Here is a 17,390-nt window from a genome sequence, read left to right as displayed (position 1 = left end):
TAATAATAATAATAATAATACATTTTATTTGTAATGCACTTTGTATTCAAACAAATCCCAAAGTGCTTCATGTTAAACACAGGTGAGTGCTAAAAATAAGCATAAAGAAAAAAAAACATTATCATTGTGAGGCACAAGCATGATCAAACTTTGATTTATGACTGTAAGTAAGTATACTAAAAGTAATTGGTTCTGACAAAATCATCGTTGTTGCACAGCTGTATTTTCCCCTTTCCAAAAAGTGTAATGTTGTGAGTTTTTTATTTCTGAGGAGAGATCATGTTCTCCCCTCCGCGTCTCGCACAGTGTCTAAAATGATGGACAAGCAAATGAACTCAATGATTTCTATGAACTTTGATTCTGGAAAGAGATTGCATTGATGAATGTAGAAACCTGTCAACTACACTGACACATGATGCAAGTAATTAATTCAAGTTGCCAAGGTTTATAAAAGTTGCACACTAAGAAGGCCAGTGGACCAGACAGTATTTCAGCTCTTCTTCTTTAAAACATTTGCTTAAAAAGCTGTCATTATTCCTGTTGAGTGGTCGATATATAATATATATATATATATATATATATATATATATATATATGCTAATATTTATGACGGCCGATATATAATACTGATATCGAAACAAAGAAAAGTCATGTTTTTCTTAGTCAGGAACATGTTGTTTCAGGTGGAATTTTTTTTATCAATTAATGAAACAGGTTCTGTTGTAGATTTCAGAATGTGACTGGTGTTTATGGGAGCGTAGGGAACAGTTTGTCAGACAGTGATGGTTTTAGATTAGATTTGCTGTCATATGGGATGATATATTGGCCCCCTCAGTGCAGGTATCAGCTGAAAGGGGAAGAGAGAGAGGGTGTGACAGAACCCGGGCCACTGCAGTAGGGACTCATTTACCAAAGTAATAACCAGGTAATAGCTTGGTATTAACAATGGATAAACCTGGGAAACATCAGACTGAAGTTTATGTAACAGGGAAATACAGTAACAAAAACAAAGGATAATAATGGGGAAACATTCACATGTAAAGATAGCAACGAGGCAAAGTTGATAAAATGATTTTACCTGTTAGACAGGATCTCTCTTTTGTGCTCTTTAATACTACAATGCTGACAACAAAGTTGTGAAGTGTCAGCCCAACATTTGTCAAGAGAACAAGGCTTACAGTACAATACTATAAGGATTAGAACTTTAATTGGACATTTCATTGGAAATATTTATTTTTTCAATATTTAATTTCATTACACCACAACATAAGTTAAAATAGGTTGTCCTTCCAACCATCTTGTGGAAATATTAATTTGTTGAAAATAATATCAATTAAAAAATGAGACACTGGCCCTCATCAAAATATCAGATGATGCTGAGACTTCAAAGGAAAAGCAGTGAGAGGGAAGAATTTAGAATGTTCCGTGGTGCTGTGGAGACCCCCAGATGCAGTAGTGCATGGATCACGCGTAATATTCATCCAGCCAAAGGGAACGATCACGAACCGTTCATAGCGTGTCGGTAGTACTAGCGTCACAACCCATTCCGGAGAGGGAGTGGGGCGGCAGTCGAGCGTACAGGGCCAGGAGATCGCGGAGCAACCGGCCTGCTGTGGACGGTCGGTGATCGTTCCCTCTGGCTGGATGAATATTACGCGCTGCATGATCCATGATGATAGAGAAGAGATTAATGTCAATAAAGCAAGCTGTCAATATTTTAGAGATCCCCAAAATATCACAAATTATGCTTTTAGGGGAGGTGATGTCTTATTAAGGGGAGCTAAGCTCCCCCTGGCTCCCCCACAGTTCGCACCCTGGGCAGGAGTCTCTCAAATCGCCTCACTACAGGTGCACTAGAGGGTATCTCTGTCCTTTTGCAAAACAATATGAAGTAATACCTACACCCCTCGAAAGACGTCTTTGGCAGCTCTGTAGTTTGTGTTATGCAAACATGCACGAAAAGGGACGTTTGATTTATTTTTCTCTCCTCCTGTTATATATAGTTCAAGAACCATGCCTGAAGTAACGCAATGATTTTGTTATTAGTAACTGTAATGTGATTACTGAAGTTATCAACAGTAATGTGTTACATTACTGCATTACAGACAAAAGTAATCTGATTACAGTAATGCGTTACTTTGTAACTTTCTAACGCATTACCCCCAACGCTGGTCTTTCCAGGTAAGGGACTGTGTTCATTTTGTTATGTTGATCAAGCTGCTTGACCCTTTACACTATCATTAATAAGAAAGATCTTGCATCTAACTTAATGATATGCCTCATGCTGTGTCATTACTACACAGCATGAGGCATATCGTTAACATTACCATATCTGACATTTCTTGGAAGAAACAGATTTAATAATAATTAATAATACAGATTTAATAATAATTAATCTAGAATCCACTGATAATAAGAGACAAAGTAGCAACAAAACAGCTGGAACACACTATAAAAACATGCAGGCAGCACTTTAACATTTAAGATGAAACAGAAACATTACTTTTGTGTTGCTGTCAGAAGGAATTCCCAAAAGATTTTCAGTGTGAATGTCGGTGGTCAATCATCTAGATTGTTTTCTGTCGTTTTAACTTCTCTCAAGTTAAACCCAGTCAGAATAATTAATGGTTGTCTGTGTCTATGTGTCAGGCGACCTGTCCAGGGTGTAACACGCCTCTCGCCCAGTGTCAGCTGGCATCTGCTTCAGAAGTTCACGTAGGCCAATATAATGGAGGTTCCTTTTTGTTACTCTTTAACAAGTGAAAATATGTAATGAACCAGCAGCTCCATCCTGAAAACATCCACATCACTCATCAGAAGCCTGGTTGACATGTGCATCAGGGCCAAGACTTTTCTGTGTTTTTCCGTATTAATCTGTTAACAGTGATTATCAGTCTGCCCCGTTACTGTCTTTTAACAAGAAAAAGAGAGGTTTTGGTTTTTGTTTGGTACAACAGGCTCTGGAGCCTCTCGCTGTGTTTACTGCTGACAATATCTACATGGCAGAATGAGTATAAAGGGTTCCTGAGTGATTTGGAAGAGGCTGCCAGAGAGACAGCCATTTTTTTGTGTGTAGTTGTTTGTCTATCAATTAGAGTGTCGATTACATAAATGTGTTTGGGCTCCATCTTGCCGCTGGCAAAGAACAGAGCTGTCTAGAGACACACCTACAGGAGGTTCCCAGCCAAAATCACTTTCAAAACATTCCTACTCAATAAACACCATCAGGGCTCTAACAGCCAAACCACATACTGACATTTTCCATCAAATAGGGAGCTTAGCTCAAAGTCATGTCTGCTGTAGTGTAGTCACTGTAGCAGACAATGTTGGAAATGCAAACAAAATTCAAGTAAAGGAAACTGTGTAAGTGGTGAATAATAATGGTAAACATGTGATGCTTCAAATTTTTGAGAAACTTGATTCTCAACTCACAAACATTTATCGGTTTGTACCAGGTACTATCCACAACTGTTGCGAATGGAAAACCATAAAATCTCGCCAGTCAAGTCGAGCAGTGCCGTACCATGTGCTGAAAATGATGACCATTTGAGATGCAAATTCACCTAAAAGGAAAAAGCACTGTCATCATATTATTTATTTACTGTAGCACAATGTGGTGTATAACATATGTGCATTTGACCATTACAGTTTAAAATAGCACTGTAGCAGCAGGACAGAGGGTCAGTGACCTCTTAAAGGGGGAGTAATGATTGGTGGTTATGTAGGGACTGAACCCTTCTATAGAATTTGACCTCTGACCCCTTGTTTTGTTACCTCAGAATAGTACTGAACCCTTCTATGGTAGCTAACATACACCTAAACACACCCTATATAAGCGATGTTTGATGTACAGAAAGACAGAGTGGTCATCAGGCTGGGTCACTCTCCAAGCTGCTGCAGAGCTTGTAATTGATGCTGAACTCCTTGATTTAATAAACTTTTATGATCAAGAACAGTGTCAAGCGGATTTCTTCTCAACACATCATCGCAGCATTATTGTTCGGACACCACAACAACTCTGATGAATGCAATGAATGCATCAAAATGAGACATGCACGGCTGGCAATGGGGACTGAAAACACAGAACACCTGTCTCCCAAGTAGCGTCATTAGCATTTGCTGAGTTGTGGTAATTTCTGCTTCAGAATGGAACCAAAAAGAAACAGTTGCAAAGAGGGATTTTTTGGGTGTCCATGGTTCTAAAAGTAAAAATTCTGTTCACTTTCAAAAAATGTAAGTGGAGGAAGTCACTATCTCAAGTTTAATTTCAAAATATAGGAATGATCCAATCACATAGCTTTAAAATTTTATAACACCAGTACCAAACCAGTACACATGAAGTTTTTTTTTGTTTGAATGAGAAAGGAGTGAAAAAGTTCAGTGACCTCTGTGAGTGAAAACAAATTCAAGTAGAATTTTTGATTCGTTTGTTGAAAGTAAATTCTGTTCATCATTTTGTTAACTAATTAATACAACTTGAATAACTGAATTGAAAGATCTCCTTTAGTGGTGAGACGCAAACCAAATACTCCAAATACACAAAAGTAAGAAGTAGAAAACGAGTAAGGAGTCAGCTTAAACAAGTCACTAAACAACAGTAAAGACTCAAAAGGAAAAACAGCTGATGCGCCACAAAAGCGTTGAATTGATAAGTGATGTGAATAGCAAATAAATATGCACAGCTTAGTGTTATAGGATATCAGGAGTGAAACAAACGGTTAGCCAAGCTTGTGGTGAGAAACTTACAACAGTGAGGAACGTGTCTCAAACTGCAGTCGATGTGGAGGGGCTGTTAAAATCACACACATAAGGAAAAAAAGAGGCATGCCCTTCTCTTTCTTCCGGTGTGTTGCTTACGTGTTTGGCAAGCAAAGCTATACAAATATATCATTCTTCCCCCAATTTGGTTACAAAAAGGATCAACATTTTATATAAACTGATTTTTTCATTTCAACAAGTCATGCCATTTGGTGGTGTTGCTTTTCCCACCCTGTCCCATTTGCTCTCACTAGTTCACTGGTACTCCCAGGTTATTCACACACACCTTTATCTCCTGACTCGTCAGGAAGCAGACTTAACAACTTTGTTTTTAATGTCAATAAAAATGACAAGAAATGTCCCTCCTCCTAATTTCAGCACTGCACTAGTTGTTCCTGGGCCCCTGGCAGTTCCTGTGGTGAGAACAGGCTACAGCTCTCAGTAACTCACCAGTACTAGAAATCAGATCATGTGCTTTTTAGGGCTGGATTCGAATATTTGAATAGTCGATCGTTGGGTACACATTCAATTTTCAATTTTGAGTTTTTTTTCCAATCCCTTCAACCCTGCAATAAAATATTCCTCTTTTATCTCACTGCAGTCTCTTCCCTCTCTTAGACCTGCACTTGCATAGCTGCAACAAAGTTAAAAAAAAGTTAAAAACAAAGTGTTGGTAATAATAACTTGCTTTTGAGTTAGCCTAAACTAGGGCTGTCACAATAACCAAAAAATTTAAATACCTCCCTACTGGCCAAGCCTACCGCAGATGATGGCAAGCACCGCAACAACCGCAATGTTCATACTTTACACTTCAGTGCTTAAGTTAAATTCATAAATTAGTGCTAAATTAACAAGCTCTGTAATGGTTCAAGAACGGATCGCCATGGGCTGTTCGTGACCCAATTTAAAACTTGGAAGCTGTAAGTGTCGCTATGTGCCATTGAACACGTGAGTGAGTCAAAGGGCAGATGACAGGCTGGGAGAAGGCATACGTAGGAGTAAAGGAGTTAGGACACATGGTATGTGTGGAAGATTAGTGGGAAGGCCTGTCTGCCTTCCTCCCTGTAGTAGTCAGGTCTTACCTTCTAAGACAGTGAGCTTGGCGCTGGTGTTGATCTCTCCCACACTGTTGGTGGCTGTGCATTCATAGATGGCTTCGTCGCGGTGGGTCCTCAAAGGCTGAATACGCAGCACCGAGCCAGAGCCGTCATCAAACTCAATCACCTGGCCAGACGACAGCAGGAGAAGATTAAAGTAATCATCTGTGACATTTCCATTCAAATTCACGTCTGTTTTGTCTCTCTCTGTTGCAGAATCATATAACCTAACTAGAAAGCTTTCCCATTTTCTCAAAGAACAAAGAAGTTTCAAGGAACTTCTTTTATAAAAATCACTATTTTACAGCTAGTCCAAAACAATGTCCTGTTTGAACCCCTGACTATTTTTGACTGTTAGATCCTTGTGATGAATTTGGACCTAAACATTACAAATTATTCATTGCACAATATTAGACTGTCAGATTACTTTAAAGGTGGGTAGGCAAACAATTTTTAAATGAATAGTTCAGTATTTTGGTAAATACACTAATTTGCTTTCTGTTTGAGGATGAGATGAGAAGATGGATATCAGTCTCTTATCTGGAGCTGGAGTCCGGACGTGGTTAGTCCAGTTTAACATAAAGACTGGAAGCAGGGGGAAACAACTAGCCTGACTCAATCAAAGTAGATTCTCCTTATGAATCAAATTCTTCCCCATAATACAACAACTCAATTTACCTTGAACTCCATCATTCTCATTATTTGCATTCTGTTTGTTCAGTCATTGTTTATTTCTTTGATGTATATTTAACCGCATTTATATTCACCTTTAGTTAGCTAATAAATTTCACCTAAATCACGGGAACTGTGTGTGTATTGTTTAACTCCAGGTCGCTATAACGGAGAATTTACGCCTTCAATATGAGATTGACTGATTTATTTATAGAAATGATTAAGCAATTCTACTAACTGATCACTAGGAATAATTGTGTAATTATTAAAACCATACCCGGGGATTCCGGAGGCCCTGGGCGAACGGAATTTCTGGTGGTTCCCTGAAAATGTTTTATGAATTAATATTTCCGAATATTAATATTCATAATTTTATTAACAGTAGCTTAAATAGGTAAACTACACCAAGCAGACAGGTGGAAGATAATTCCAACAACATAACCCAAGTGTCTGTGTCTGTTGAGTCACTTCCCTTGAAGTCATCTGGGTTGGCTGGCAGCTATTGAGCCTTCTTACTGCACCAGAATTCCGCAGGAAGGCTCATGCAGTCCTATTAATTAAGCAGTTGTTGTGTGCATTACTGCAGCTGCATGATTAAAATGTCTAGATTCTAGTTAGCTAACCACAGTGCGCAAATATTCTGCACATTCAAATGTGGAGAATTGACAGGAGATTCTGATAAGCTCTGGATGCATGTGTATTATATATAGAAATGTTGGCAGAAAAGTTAGCAGGTAATCCATCACATACGCTTCACTACTTCGTTCACTTCATTTTTTTGTCAGACAGTTGCACACAAATCTGTTACCAGCAACCTTAATCAGTTAATCATATCGCACAGACCTAGGGCTGCTGCAAAGCTAACATGAGAGGTGGAGACGGTCCCAGAGCAGCACAGCAGCTCCAGACAGATCCTGCTACTGTAGCTAATATTACAACAACAGCATGTCTTGGTGAACTAGAAAGTAAGCTGATTTTCCATGGGCAAGTCATTAAACGTTACCTGACTTACAGATCAAGGCTGGAATAGTGTTGTGTCCACACAGTAGACTTCTCTCTCAGGTATGAGCTCCTTGTTTTTGCTTGCAAGGTCTGGGTCTTCCTGTTCAGTATTGCCCAGTTCACTTGACTCTCCTCCATGTTTGTTTATTATGAATGCAATTTTCTTCCCTGCAACACCTGCACGTGTGGAAGAACCTTTACTATTACTATTGTAATCAAATACAATGTGCCGAAGACCAATTCTGAGGCTGTTCTGTAAATAGTATTCTAGTAAATATATCAACTTCTGATCAACCTATACCAATTTCAGGTTTAAATAACAGGTTTAGTCATGCCCACATCCTGGTTAAAGGTTCAGTGTGTTAAAGTGGCATCTCGTACTGAGGGTTGTAAATTGCAACAAAAGGCTCACTGTGCATTCCCGTGTTCTTCGGATGGTCCCATTTCCCGAGTTGCGAAATCGTTCTTCCGACTTCGGTGTGTTTATGTGCTCTTAAGTAGGAATGTTGAATCAACATGGACTACAAAGATGTGTTGGATTAGCATTATCAGAGCATATCTAAATCCGACAACAAAAATCATATGGTTTCTTTTCTCCAAAGTTTTTATTATTTGTGTCTTCTTGAATGAATCAGTCACGGCTCTCCCTTTGCATGTGCTGGAGAAGCTACAGTGGCCGACACACTCTGTTACACATAGTTATGGATAGTATATTGCATTTCTGTCAGTAGATCCTCCTAAATATTACACACTGTACCTTTAAGTCCCATCCATTCCGAGTATGGATACAGACGCACATCATTCCCTAATAATTAGTACGTGTTCACTAGCATCACATAGTGGAAGTAGTGAGGTTTCCACAGCACACACCACCTTGAAAGTAAAGAGGCCTAGAACTCTTTTAAAGCATTAATCAAAGGTTAGAATATTAGTGGTAACTTTTGGAACCTTGGAGGTCTATGGTAAGAGGTGTCATGGTGCACTTGAATGACTTGAGTTGTTCTTACATACACACAAACTGAATAAACCCATCATGTGGCCTCTGGCTCAGCTACAGTGGGTTATCATAGTTCGGCTCTCTAACCTGTTCCAGTGCTCTGTTATTTAACCTGCAGACACTGAACTCTGTAATCTGTACTGTGATGCTGAGCCTTAGCTATTCTCATTAGAATATGGCAACTAACTTCATTTGCATTAAGTGGTCTTTAAACAAGTATTAAATGGAGGAAATAAGTTTTTGTGCGTGGTGGTAAGTAATAAATGCAGCCACAGCCTACAGCTCAGCCTGCTGCTAAACACACATCCACCTGAGAAGGTCTGTTGACACACTGTGACTGCAAGTATAAAATGACAGCACACAGCCTATTCTGCTCTGTCTTTCCCATTCTTGGACGCACACAAATGCAGAGAGATAATGAGCAGTGAAGATGTGAAACAGGAGGGTGCTGCACATTCCAGCACATCAGACAGTGAGCTCTGAGGCCTGCTCCAGAGTTGTACCTCAAAGCGCTGAGAGCTGACTTTTTTCCCCTTCTTCATCCAGGTGATGCGAGGTTTGGGCTCACCCACTGCCTGGCATACGAATGACGCCACTCCTCCCGAAATCCCTGTCTGATCATCAGGGGACTTGATGAAGTTGGGCATGCCTAAGGGAGAGAGACAGTAAGATAAAGGCGAGGAAAAGGAAGAGAGGCGAGAGCAGGGAAGAGAAGATAACCAGTATCAGATGAATAGCCCTAACAGAGAAACATCTGCAGGAAAATTACAGAGATTACAGATCACACTTCATCTGCAGTAGTTCTTGCAGTAACAATATGCTTTTTCAAAAGCTGTCTCGTGCCTGCAGCCACACCCAGTCAAACCCAATGCCAGTAAAAACAGTAAAGCTCCATCTCCATTAATGCATTCAAAGCCTATTTTTTAAAGGTTTTTATCTGTCCATTCGCTTTCTGCCAGTCCTATTAATAGTGACAGGGAGCAGATGTGAATGGACAGATAAAAACCTTGAAAAATAGGCTTTGAATGCATTAATAAAAACTTATCAAACTCTGATATTGCATTCAATGAAAGTGTGCACTGGAACCATAATACTGTAAACACGAAAATAAAGGTCAGAAATAAGTGTTCAAAACTTAAATCATATTATACCGAATCCGTGCAATTTCCGTCCCCAGAACATATGTATAAATATGCATGGAAATTAACTTAAATGCAAGATATGTAAATTAAAAACATTTATAAAAACTACCTTGAACAAAAAAAATAGCATTTTTTATTGCCCCTGCTTCTTAAAACTTCAGTTTACCATGAAATATGATCCATGAAATCCCTCAGAAATATTTATTTTGCATTGTGACTTATCTATGCTTTAAACACATTTCTTCATGAGAAATTCACAATATTTAAGTTAACATACACATTTTAGTCTTGTCTCCAGGTTTTTACTCTTTTACACTAACACATTGCTCCTTCTAAAAAATGTGGAACATTCCACAAGCCCCACGTTCAACAGAAATTTGCATCATCTGCATCTTCTGCAGGCCATGGAACAACTAAAAGTTATCTTATTTTCTTTATTATAACTGACTGAGAAGGTCAGTTACAACGTACTGTCCTGTTACCTTAATTATTTCTTAGACGTTATTTATTTTAAAAATACTTATTTGTGGTAAATCACTAGAATGTGCTCATTGCCCTCATGCTACATGCTATTAACATGAGGACAATGAGGCCATGTGACTATATTTCATGTATTTGTTAAATCTGTTCGAAAAACTCAGGTGTTGCCTTTTTCTCTCTCCCCCTCCTTAGTGGTGTGTCCAAAAGTGATCTTTCAGGTCCTTCAGATCTTTCAGAGGCTGTAGTGGGCTCCATTTTAAATACAGTAAAGCTGGTATCATATGAAACTAGATGACCTAACGCATCCATTGATACCAAATGTGGTTCAAACTTGAACCACATTTATCCAATTGTTTAATAAATAACATGATAAAACAGTGATAAACCTAAGGACCTTTTAAAAGGAAAATGCATTTTGTGTGTAAATAAAGCTAAAAACATTTAAATATAACCAGCTGTTTCTTTAAAAAAAAAAAAAGAGTCTGTACCTATTTATTTCCATGTTGTCTTTATTGTCCTTTAAATGCAATTTTATTGTTTTCCTATTTAAATGCATTTCTATGCCCCTGTAAAGCAAAGTGAATTGTTTTGTGTCTGAATGGTGCTATACAAATACATTTGCCTTGCCTCAGAGCCACAGAAGACATTATACTGTACAACTGTTTTCACATGTTGAGTAGGATCAACCTTGTGGTTCAACTCAGAGACAGTGTTTAAAACCATGTCTTAACAGCAAGCACGCGTCTGACTATTGTGTTGCATCACGTACCTCTGTCCACAGTCCTTTAAATAATGCACTTCTGTTAAGTCATGTAAATAATCCACGTACCTATCAGCTGTGTGCTCCTGATATAGATTGGAGAAGTAACCACTCAAGTAAAAGATGGGTGAGTACTTGCTATCTTCTTACGTTTGTACTTTTTGAACAGAACACTACCTGGATTCCACCAGCTCCAGCTATATAACATTGAGGCTACCCCATAGGTAGCATTTCAGACGCAGAGTGTTTTGCCTGCCAGTTTTTGTGTATTTGGTCATTTTTCCTTGATTTTTGTACTTCTGCCATGGTTAGGTAGGCTAGGTAGTTAAAACGTTTCTTTTTTTGGTGTTGCCTGACTTACGCTATACTCTTGAAAATACTCTCTAAGGTTAGGTTACCTAATTCAGTCAAGTGTCAAGGACCATGTGGGTGTCACCTTGGGCCCAGGACACCTGTGATGGACATTTTTCACAAATTTGTGATATTTTATATATTAAATGGCTAATCACTCAAAAAGTAATCAGCAATCAATACTTGTTTTGTTTTTTTGTTTTAATTGTGTTTATTGTAAATAGATGATCAGGAGTCTGCACAGGGTGATTTATTTTGAAAATGAACCGGACTCTATGTCTGTGTCTCTGTGCAACTTGAAGCGGCCTCAGTCAAAAATAGAATTGCCTTGTGTTCTCCGCAGAGAAGAGTGCCAATTCTGGGACGCTTCGGAATCATGCTGCGCGCATCTGGTTGAAACACAAACATTGTCTAGAATGGCCACGATCAACTCTGGCAACCGAATCGCAGCCAGAATGCAACATAACTGGAATGCAGTGGAATCTACCACCTGGATTTGCATGACCAGGAGGTAAAGACCTTATATCATCAAAAGTGATCAGATAACTAAAAGGCCCTGATGAAGAAGCCTGACACCCAGCAATCATCTCCTTTTGAAAGTCTCGCCTTTCTCGCCACCATTTAGAGAGAGTTGCTGGTATTGGTACAATTCTTGAAGCACAAGATGGAGCCTGTTGAGTTTTTCAGTATTTCAGCAATACCACCATCAGCAAATTTCAAGGACCACATTTTTTCACCTATGTAATATTGCAAAAATCAGGAACATCCTGTCTAAAAATGATGCAGAAAAACTAGTCCATGCATTTGTTCCTTCTAGGCTGGATCACTGCAATTCCTTATTATCAGGCTGCTCGAAAAATTCCATTAAGACTCTTCAGCTGATCCAGAATGCTTCAGCACCTGTTCTGACAGGAACCAGGAAAAGAGATCATATTTCTCCTGTCTTAGCTTCTTTGCATTGGCTTCCAGTAAAATCCAGAATAGAATTTAAAATCCTTCTTCTTACCTACAAAGCTCTAAATGGTCAGGCACCATCTTATCTTAAAGAGCTCATAGTACCTTACTACCCCACCAGAGCACTGCGCTCCCAGAATGCAGGGTTACTTGTGGTTCCTAGAGTCTCCAAAAGTAGACTTGGAGCCAGAGCGTTCAGCTATCAAGCTCCTCTCCTGTGGAACCAGGTTCTAGTTAGGGTTCAGGAGGCAGACACCATCTCCACATTTAAGAGTAGGCTTAAGACTTTCCTCTTTGATAAAGCTTATAGTTAGGGCTGGCTCAGGTAGTCCTGAACCATCCCTTAGTTATGCTGCTATAGGCCTAGACTTCCCGGGGGATTTCCCATGATGCACTGAGCTCCTCTCTCCTCCTCTTTCTCTCTCTCTCTGTATGCAACCTCATCCCATTAATGCATGTTACTAACACAACTTCTCCCCTTTCCGGTAGTCTTGTGCTTTCTCGTCCCTCTCCTCTCTCCTCCTATCACTTTCTGCAGGTGTTTCTGGCTCTGGAGCCGTGGAGTCTGGATCTGTGGTTGCAAGTCACCTGCTGCCCCTGTGTTCCTGCTGGACACTATCTGTTACAATTATTGTTACTAGTGGCCTGGGAAGCCGCGGTTCCCAGTACCAGCGGACCTGGTAACCCTATTGTAATTGTTATGATTTTTATTTATTTATTTATTTTCTTCCGACGCTAACTCCAATACTGCAGCCTAGACGGTAACTGCTAGGGATGCGAATCTCATAGCGTAGGTAAAAACCCCTGCAAGTAACTCAGGCACAATCTGCACACTTCTACATCTAGGGGGCGCTATAAGCAAGGTTTGGGCTTGGAACTCCCGCTTACGAAGGCACATTTCAAAAACCTTATATCCACACGTTCGGGGTGGGGCTATAATTAAAGCTCAAACGCCACGATCTGATGGCGCCAGTGTGTAAGGCAAGCCGTCTGTCAGCATCACGCTGTGTCTGCCTTTTGTTTGCTGCTGCTTTATTTCTGTGTTTTTGCTGCCGGGATGTAACTAGCCATCCGAGCGTCCTGTGAGGCTTTGGGGCTGTCTAGAGATGGTTTGGGAGAACAGGCTGGAGTCCTCCCCCTATGGTTGTCCAACATCCCAGACTACCTGCGCTGCGTCCCGTGTGATCTTCCCCGGAAAAAGCGCCACAGGAGACATGGAAAGCGTGCCGGAGTGCTTCTTCGCCTCAAGGCTTACCTGAGGTCCTTGGATGTGCCTCATCCTCGTCTCCTCTGCGGTGGGGGCTGCTGTCACCCCGCTGTCTGTGGCTGCCGGTGTTCGGAGGTCCCCCGTCTGCGATGGATTCGACCTGTCTTCCCCAGCCTGACTGCTGTTGTGTTATTTCCTGTTGTGGGCTTCCTTCTTGCCGACTTGGCTTCAAAGCATCTGTCGATGGGTCAAGCATCTGCTACCTTGGTGACAGTGTCTGGTTCGGGTGCTGTTCCTCCGGCGCTGTTCTACCTTCCTCCCGGCCTGACACACGGTGCCCTGGGGGCCGACACCGGGCTGGGAAACTTGGCGTCGGTGAGGAAACTTCGGCCGGATTGTCGACGTGGTGTGAATACAGCTAATCTGAGCACACTGCAGCGGGCCTCAAAACCAGACAGTTTGGATTTAACTCTTCGTATAGCCATGATAAATGTCAGATCACTGGCCAACAAAACTTTTGTGCTGAATGACTTTTTTACATCCCATAAATTGGACTTTATGCTGCTGACCGAGACTTTGCTTCATGTTGGTGAGTCTGCTTCCTTGTCTGAGCTTCTCCCTCCAAATTATAAATTTTTTAGCTCTCCTTGGACCACTGGCAAAGGTGGAGGACTTGCCACTGTGTTTAAATCCACCTTCCAGTGTCAGCTGGCTGCATCTGTCACCTATTCTAGCTTTGAGCTGCAGCTATATGAATTAAACGCCTCTTCTCCGACACTGTGTGCAGTTGTGTATCGTCCACTGAAATTCAACAAAGATTTTATGCAAGAGTTTGCTGATTTTATATCAGGTATCAGGTTAAACGACCATTTTATAATTTGTGGTGACTTTAATTTACACGTATGCTGTGAAAGCAAACCTATGGTTAAAGACTTCTTAAATCTTCTTAACTCGGTGTCTGGCCCAAAGGGGACACACATTAGACCTTGTGCTGTCTCATGGCTTGTGTGTTCATGTAAATGAAATCTGTAACATATGTATCACTTCCCTGTCTTATTTACTTTAATAACTTTATTACTGTCCCATGTTCTGTGGTCAAATCTCCTTTTGCATGCTGCCGTCATGTAATTAACAGTCAAACCCCGGCACAGTTCTCTGCTGCTTTCAAAGACTCTGTGTTCTATAACTTGGATGGAGGTGATGCTACTGGTGCTGATGAACTTATTACTCTTTTTAATTCAACCTGCACAAACATCTTGGACTTTGTAGCTCCTTTGAGGATGAAACGCACTAAAGCACTTTCAGAGCTCTGGTTAAATGACATCACCCGTGCGCTCAGAAGTGCATGTCGGAAAGCTGAGAGAAGGTGGAAGAAAGATAAACTCAGAGTGTCATATGAAATCCTACATCTGACTATCAGAGAGCTGTAAAATCTGCAAAATCTGATTTTATTTCTAAGCTGGTTGCCAACAACTGTCACAGGCCACAGGTTCTTTTTAATATGTTTAAAACCATTACAAATCCCCGCAACTCTGCTCCTATTACATCTACATCGGACCTATGTGACTCTTTCCTTAAATTCTCTGTTGAGAAGATTTTTGCGCTTTGATCTTCTGTAACCACATCCTCTGACCATGATCCCTCTGTTCCTCCTATGTGCCTTGCAGTCCTAGATCAGTTTGAGCCCATATCAATCTCTTCCCTGGTCCATCATCTGCGGCCCACAAATTGTCCCTCAGACAGCATTCCCTCTCGTTTGATTACAGAAGTCTTTGATACCGATACCTGTCTTGTCTCTGGTTATGTTCCGTCCGCCTTCAAACACGCTCTTGTACAGCCCCAGCTAAAAAAGAAAATCTCGACCCCTCTGTTCTCTCTAACTTCAGGCCCATCTCTAAACTGTCTTTCTTATCTAAAGTCCTGAAGAAAGTAGTGTTTACCCAGCTGCAAACATTTTTAATCAATAATAATGTTTATGAAAAGTTCCAGTCCGGCTTCAAACACCATCACAGCACTGAAAGGGCACTTTTAAGAGTTTTTAATGACTTGATTTTAACTGTTGACTCAGGAGTCTCTGCCGTCCTAGTGCTCTTAGACCTCACTGCTGCCTCTGACACTGTTGACCACTCTTATCACGGTTGGAAAATTGCATGGGAATCAAAGATACTGCACTTCGGTGGTTTCAATCCTATCTAACAGATAGGAGCTTCTCTGTCCACCTCGTGATTATTCCTCTGAGACAGCCCCATTTACTTGTGTTGTCCCTCAAGGCTCTGTCTTGGGCCCCATCTTATTTTCTTTAAATGCTGCCCCTGGCCTCCATTTTTGAGAGGTATGAGGTCTCTTTCCACTGTTTTGCAGACGATATTAAAATTTATTTTCCCCTGAATGTAAAAACAAAGGGCTCATTGCAGCCCCTGCTTGACTGTGTGAAGGACATCAAAACGTGGATGAACCTAAATTTCCTTAACCTTAATGGAGACCAGACAGAGATCATAGTGTTTGGACACCCTGAACTGCTTGATTTAGATTCTCTCGGCCCTTTAACTTCAAACAACTGCTCAACTATGAGGAGTCTTGGTGTTGTATTGGATAGTGAATTTAAATTTGATAAACAGATATCCGCTACTGTTAGATCCTGCTTTTTCCAGTTGAGAACTATAGCCAAGGTAAAGGCCTATCTCCCTCCTAAAGATTTGGAGAGGGTGATTAATGCCTTTATAACTTCCCGCTTTGACTATTGCAACTCCTTATGTGGGCTTAGACAAGTCATCTATTCAGCGCCTGCAGTTAGTCCAAAATGCTGCTGCCCGCCTCCTGACAGGAAAGAAGAAGAGGGACCACATCACACCTGTGTTGCGCTCCCTCCACTGGCTTCCTGTACATTACAGGATTGATTTTAAAATCTTACCTTTACTTTTAAATGCCTTAATGGATTGGCTCCATTGTACTTAACGGAGCTTCTTCATACAGCAGCTAGAGTGCTGAGATCCACCAATCTCCTCCTCCTGGATGTACTTAGAAGCAGACTTAAAACCAGAGGCGATCGAGCCTTTAGTGTAGCTGCCCCTAACCTGTGGAACAACCCGCCAGTCCATATCAGAACTGCCTCAACTCTCGTTTCAAATCACTGTTAAAAACACATCTCTTTTCTTTGGCATTTCCTTCGAGTTAAGTCTGTTATTATTCCAATTTTAATATCACTATATATCGTATACTGTATATTATAATGTTTTATTGCTGTACTTTTACTGTGTAAGTAGTTGTTGTATTTTAACCTGAGAAGCACCTTGGTCAACCTTGGTTGTTTTAAGTGTGCTATATAAATAAAATTGATATTGATGGGGAAAGCCCATTAATTTCAATGAGATTTGGAACTAAAGGACATTTTGCCTCATAACTACATACCACTACATTGCACATTCATAAACCTTATGTCTATGTGTTTGGGGGCTATTGTCGATTCTGAAGACACAACCAGCCATGTCTTCCTTCTCTTTTCACGTAGACGCTCCGACAGACAGTGCTTTCAGTTTGCTGCATGCATGGACACAGAACTGCGGTATAGGGAGAAGCACACGGTCAGCTGGCTGCAGCTAAATCTGGAGTGCACTCGTATTCAATTCTGTATGGTAAATTCAGTTTTAACGGAGCAGAGCGAGCTGACAGGCAGAGTTAGAGACTTTTTCTGTCCGTTTCTCTCTTTACAAAGACGCATGTTGCAGTCAGAGTCTTCTCTGAAGAGGGCAATGAAGTCTCAGTAGTACCCGATGCGAGCACCACATACAACACAATTTATGAAATTACACAACGGATATACAGTATGAAAATAAGATTGATTGGATTATACTCACAAGAAGTATAAAACCTGTTACATGCGTCTATTAAAAGTAAAGTAACACAAAAATGTCAGGGAAATTACTTTACTTAGATTTAAGTACTGCAGTTGTACATTTGAAATACCTTCCTA

At 40.6% G+C, this 17,390-nt stretch overlaps 1 protein-coding gene across 1 annotated transcript in view; it reads right to left on the bottom strand.

Moving 5' to 3' along the window:
- ptprfa (protein tyrosine phosphatase receptor type Fa) overlaps positions 1–17,390 on the bottom strand; it is a 223,700-nt gene that overhangs the window by 135,367 nt on the left and 70,943 nt on the right. The window contains exons 3-4 of the mRNA XM_046050075.1: positions 9,030–9,175; positions 5,841–5,982 (exon numbers count right to left, since the gene is read on the bottom strand). Coding sequence (XP_045906031.1) covers positions 5,841–5,982; positions 9,030–9,175 — 288 coding nt within the window. The remainder of the gene's footprint in view (positions 1–5,840; positions 5,983–9,029; positions 9,176–17,390) is intronic.

This window comes from Micropterus dolomieu, linkage group LG05 (genome assembly GCF_021292245.1).
Source record: "Micropterus dolomieu isolate WLL.071019.BEF.003 ecotype Adirondacks linkage group LG05, ASM2129224v1, whole genome shotgun sequence".
NCBI classification, from domain to species: Eukaryota; Metazoa; Chordata; class Actinopteri; order Centrarchiformes; family Centrarchidae; genus Micropterus; species Micropterus dolomieu.
The sequence above is the reverse complement of the archived record's forward strand: the minus strand, read 5'-3'. Positions and strand labels throughout refer to the sequence as shown.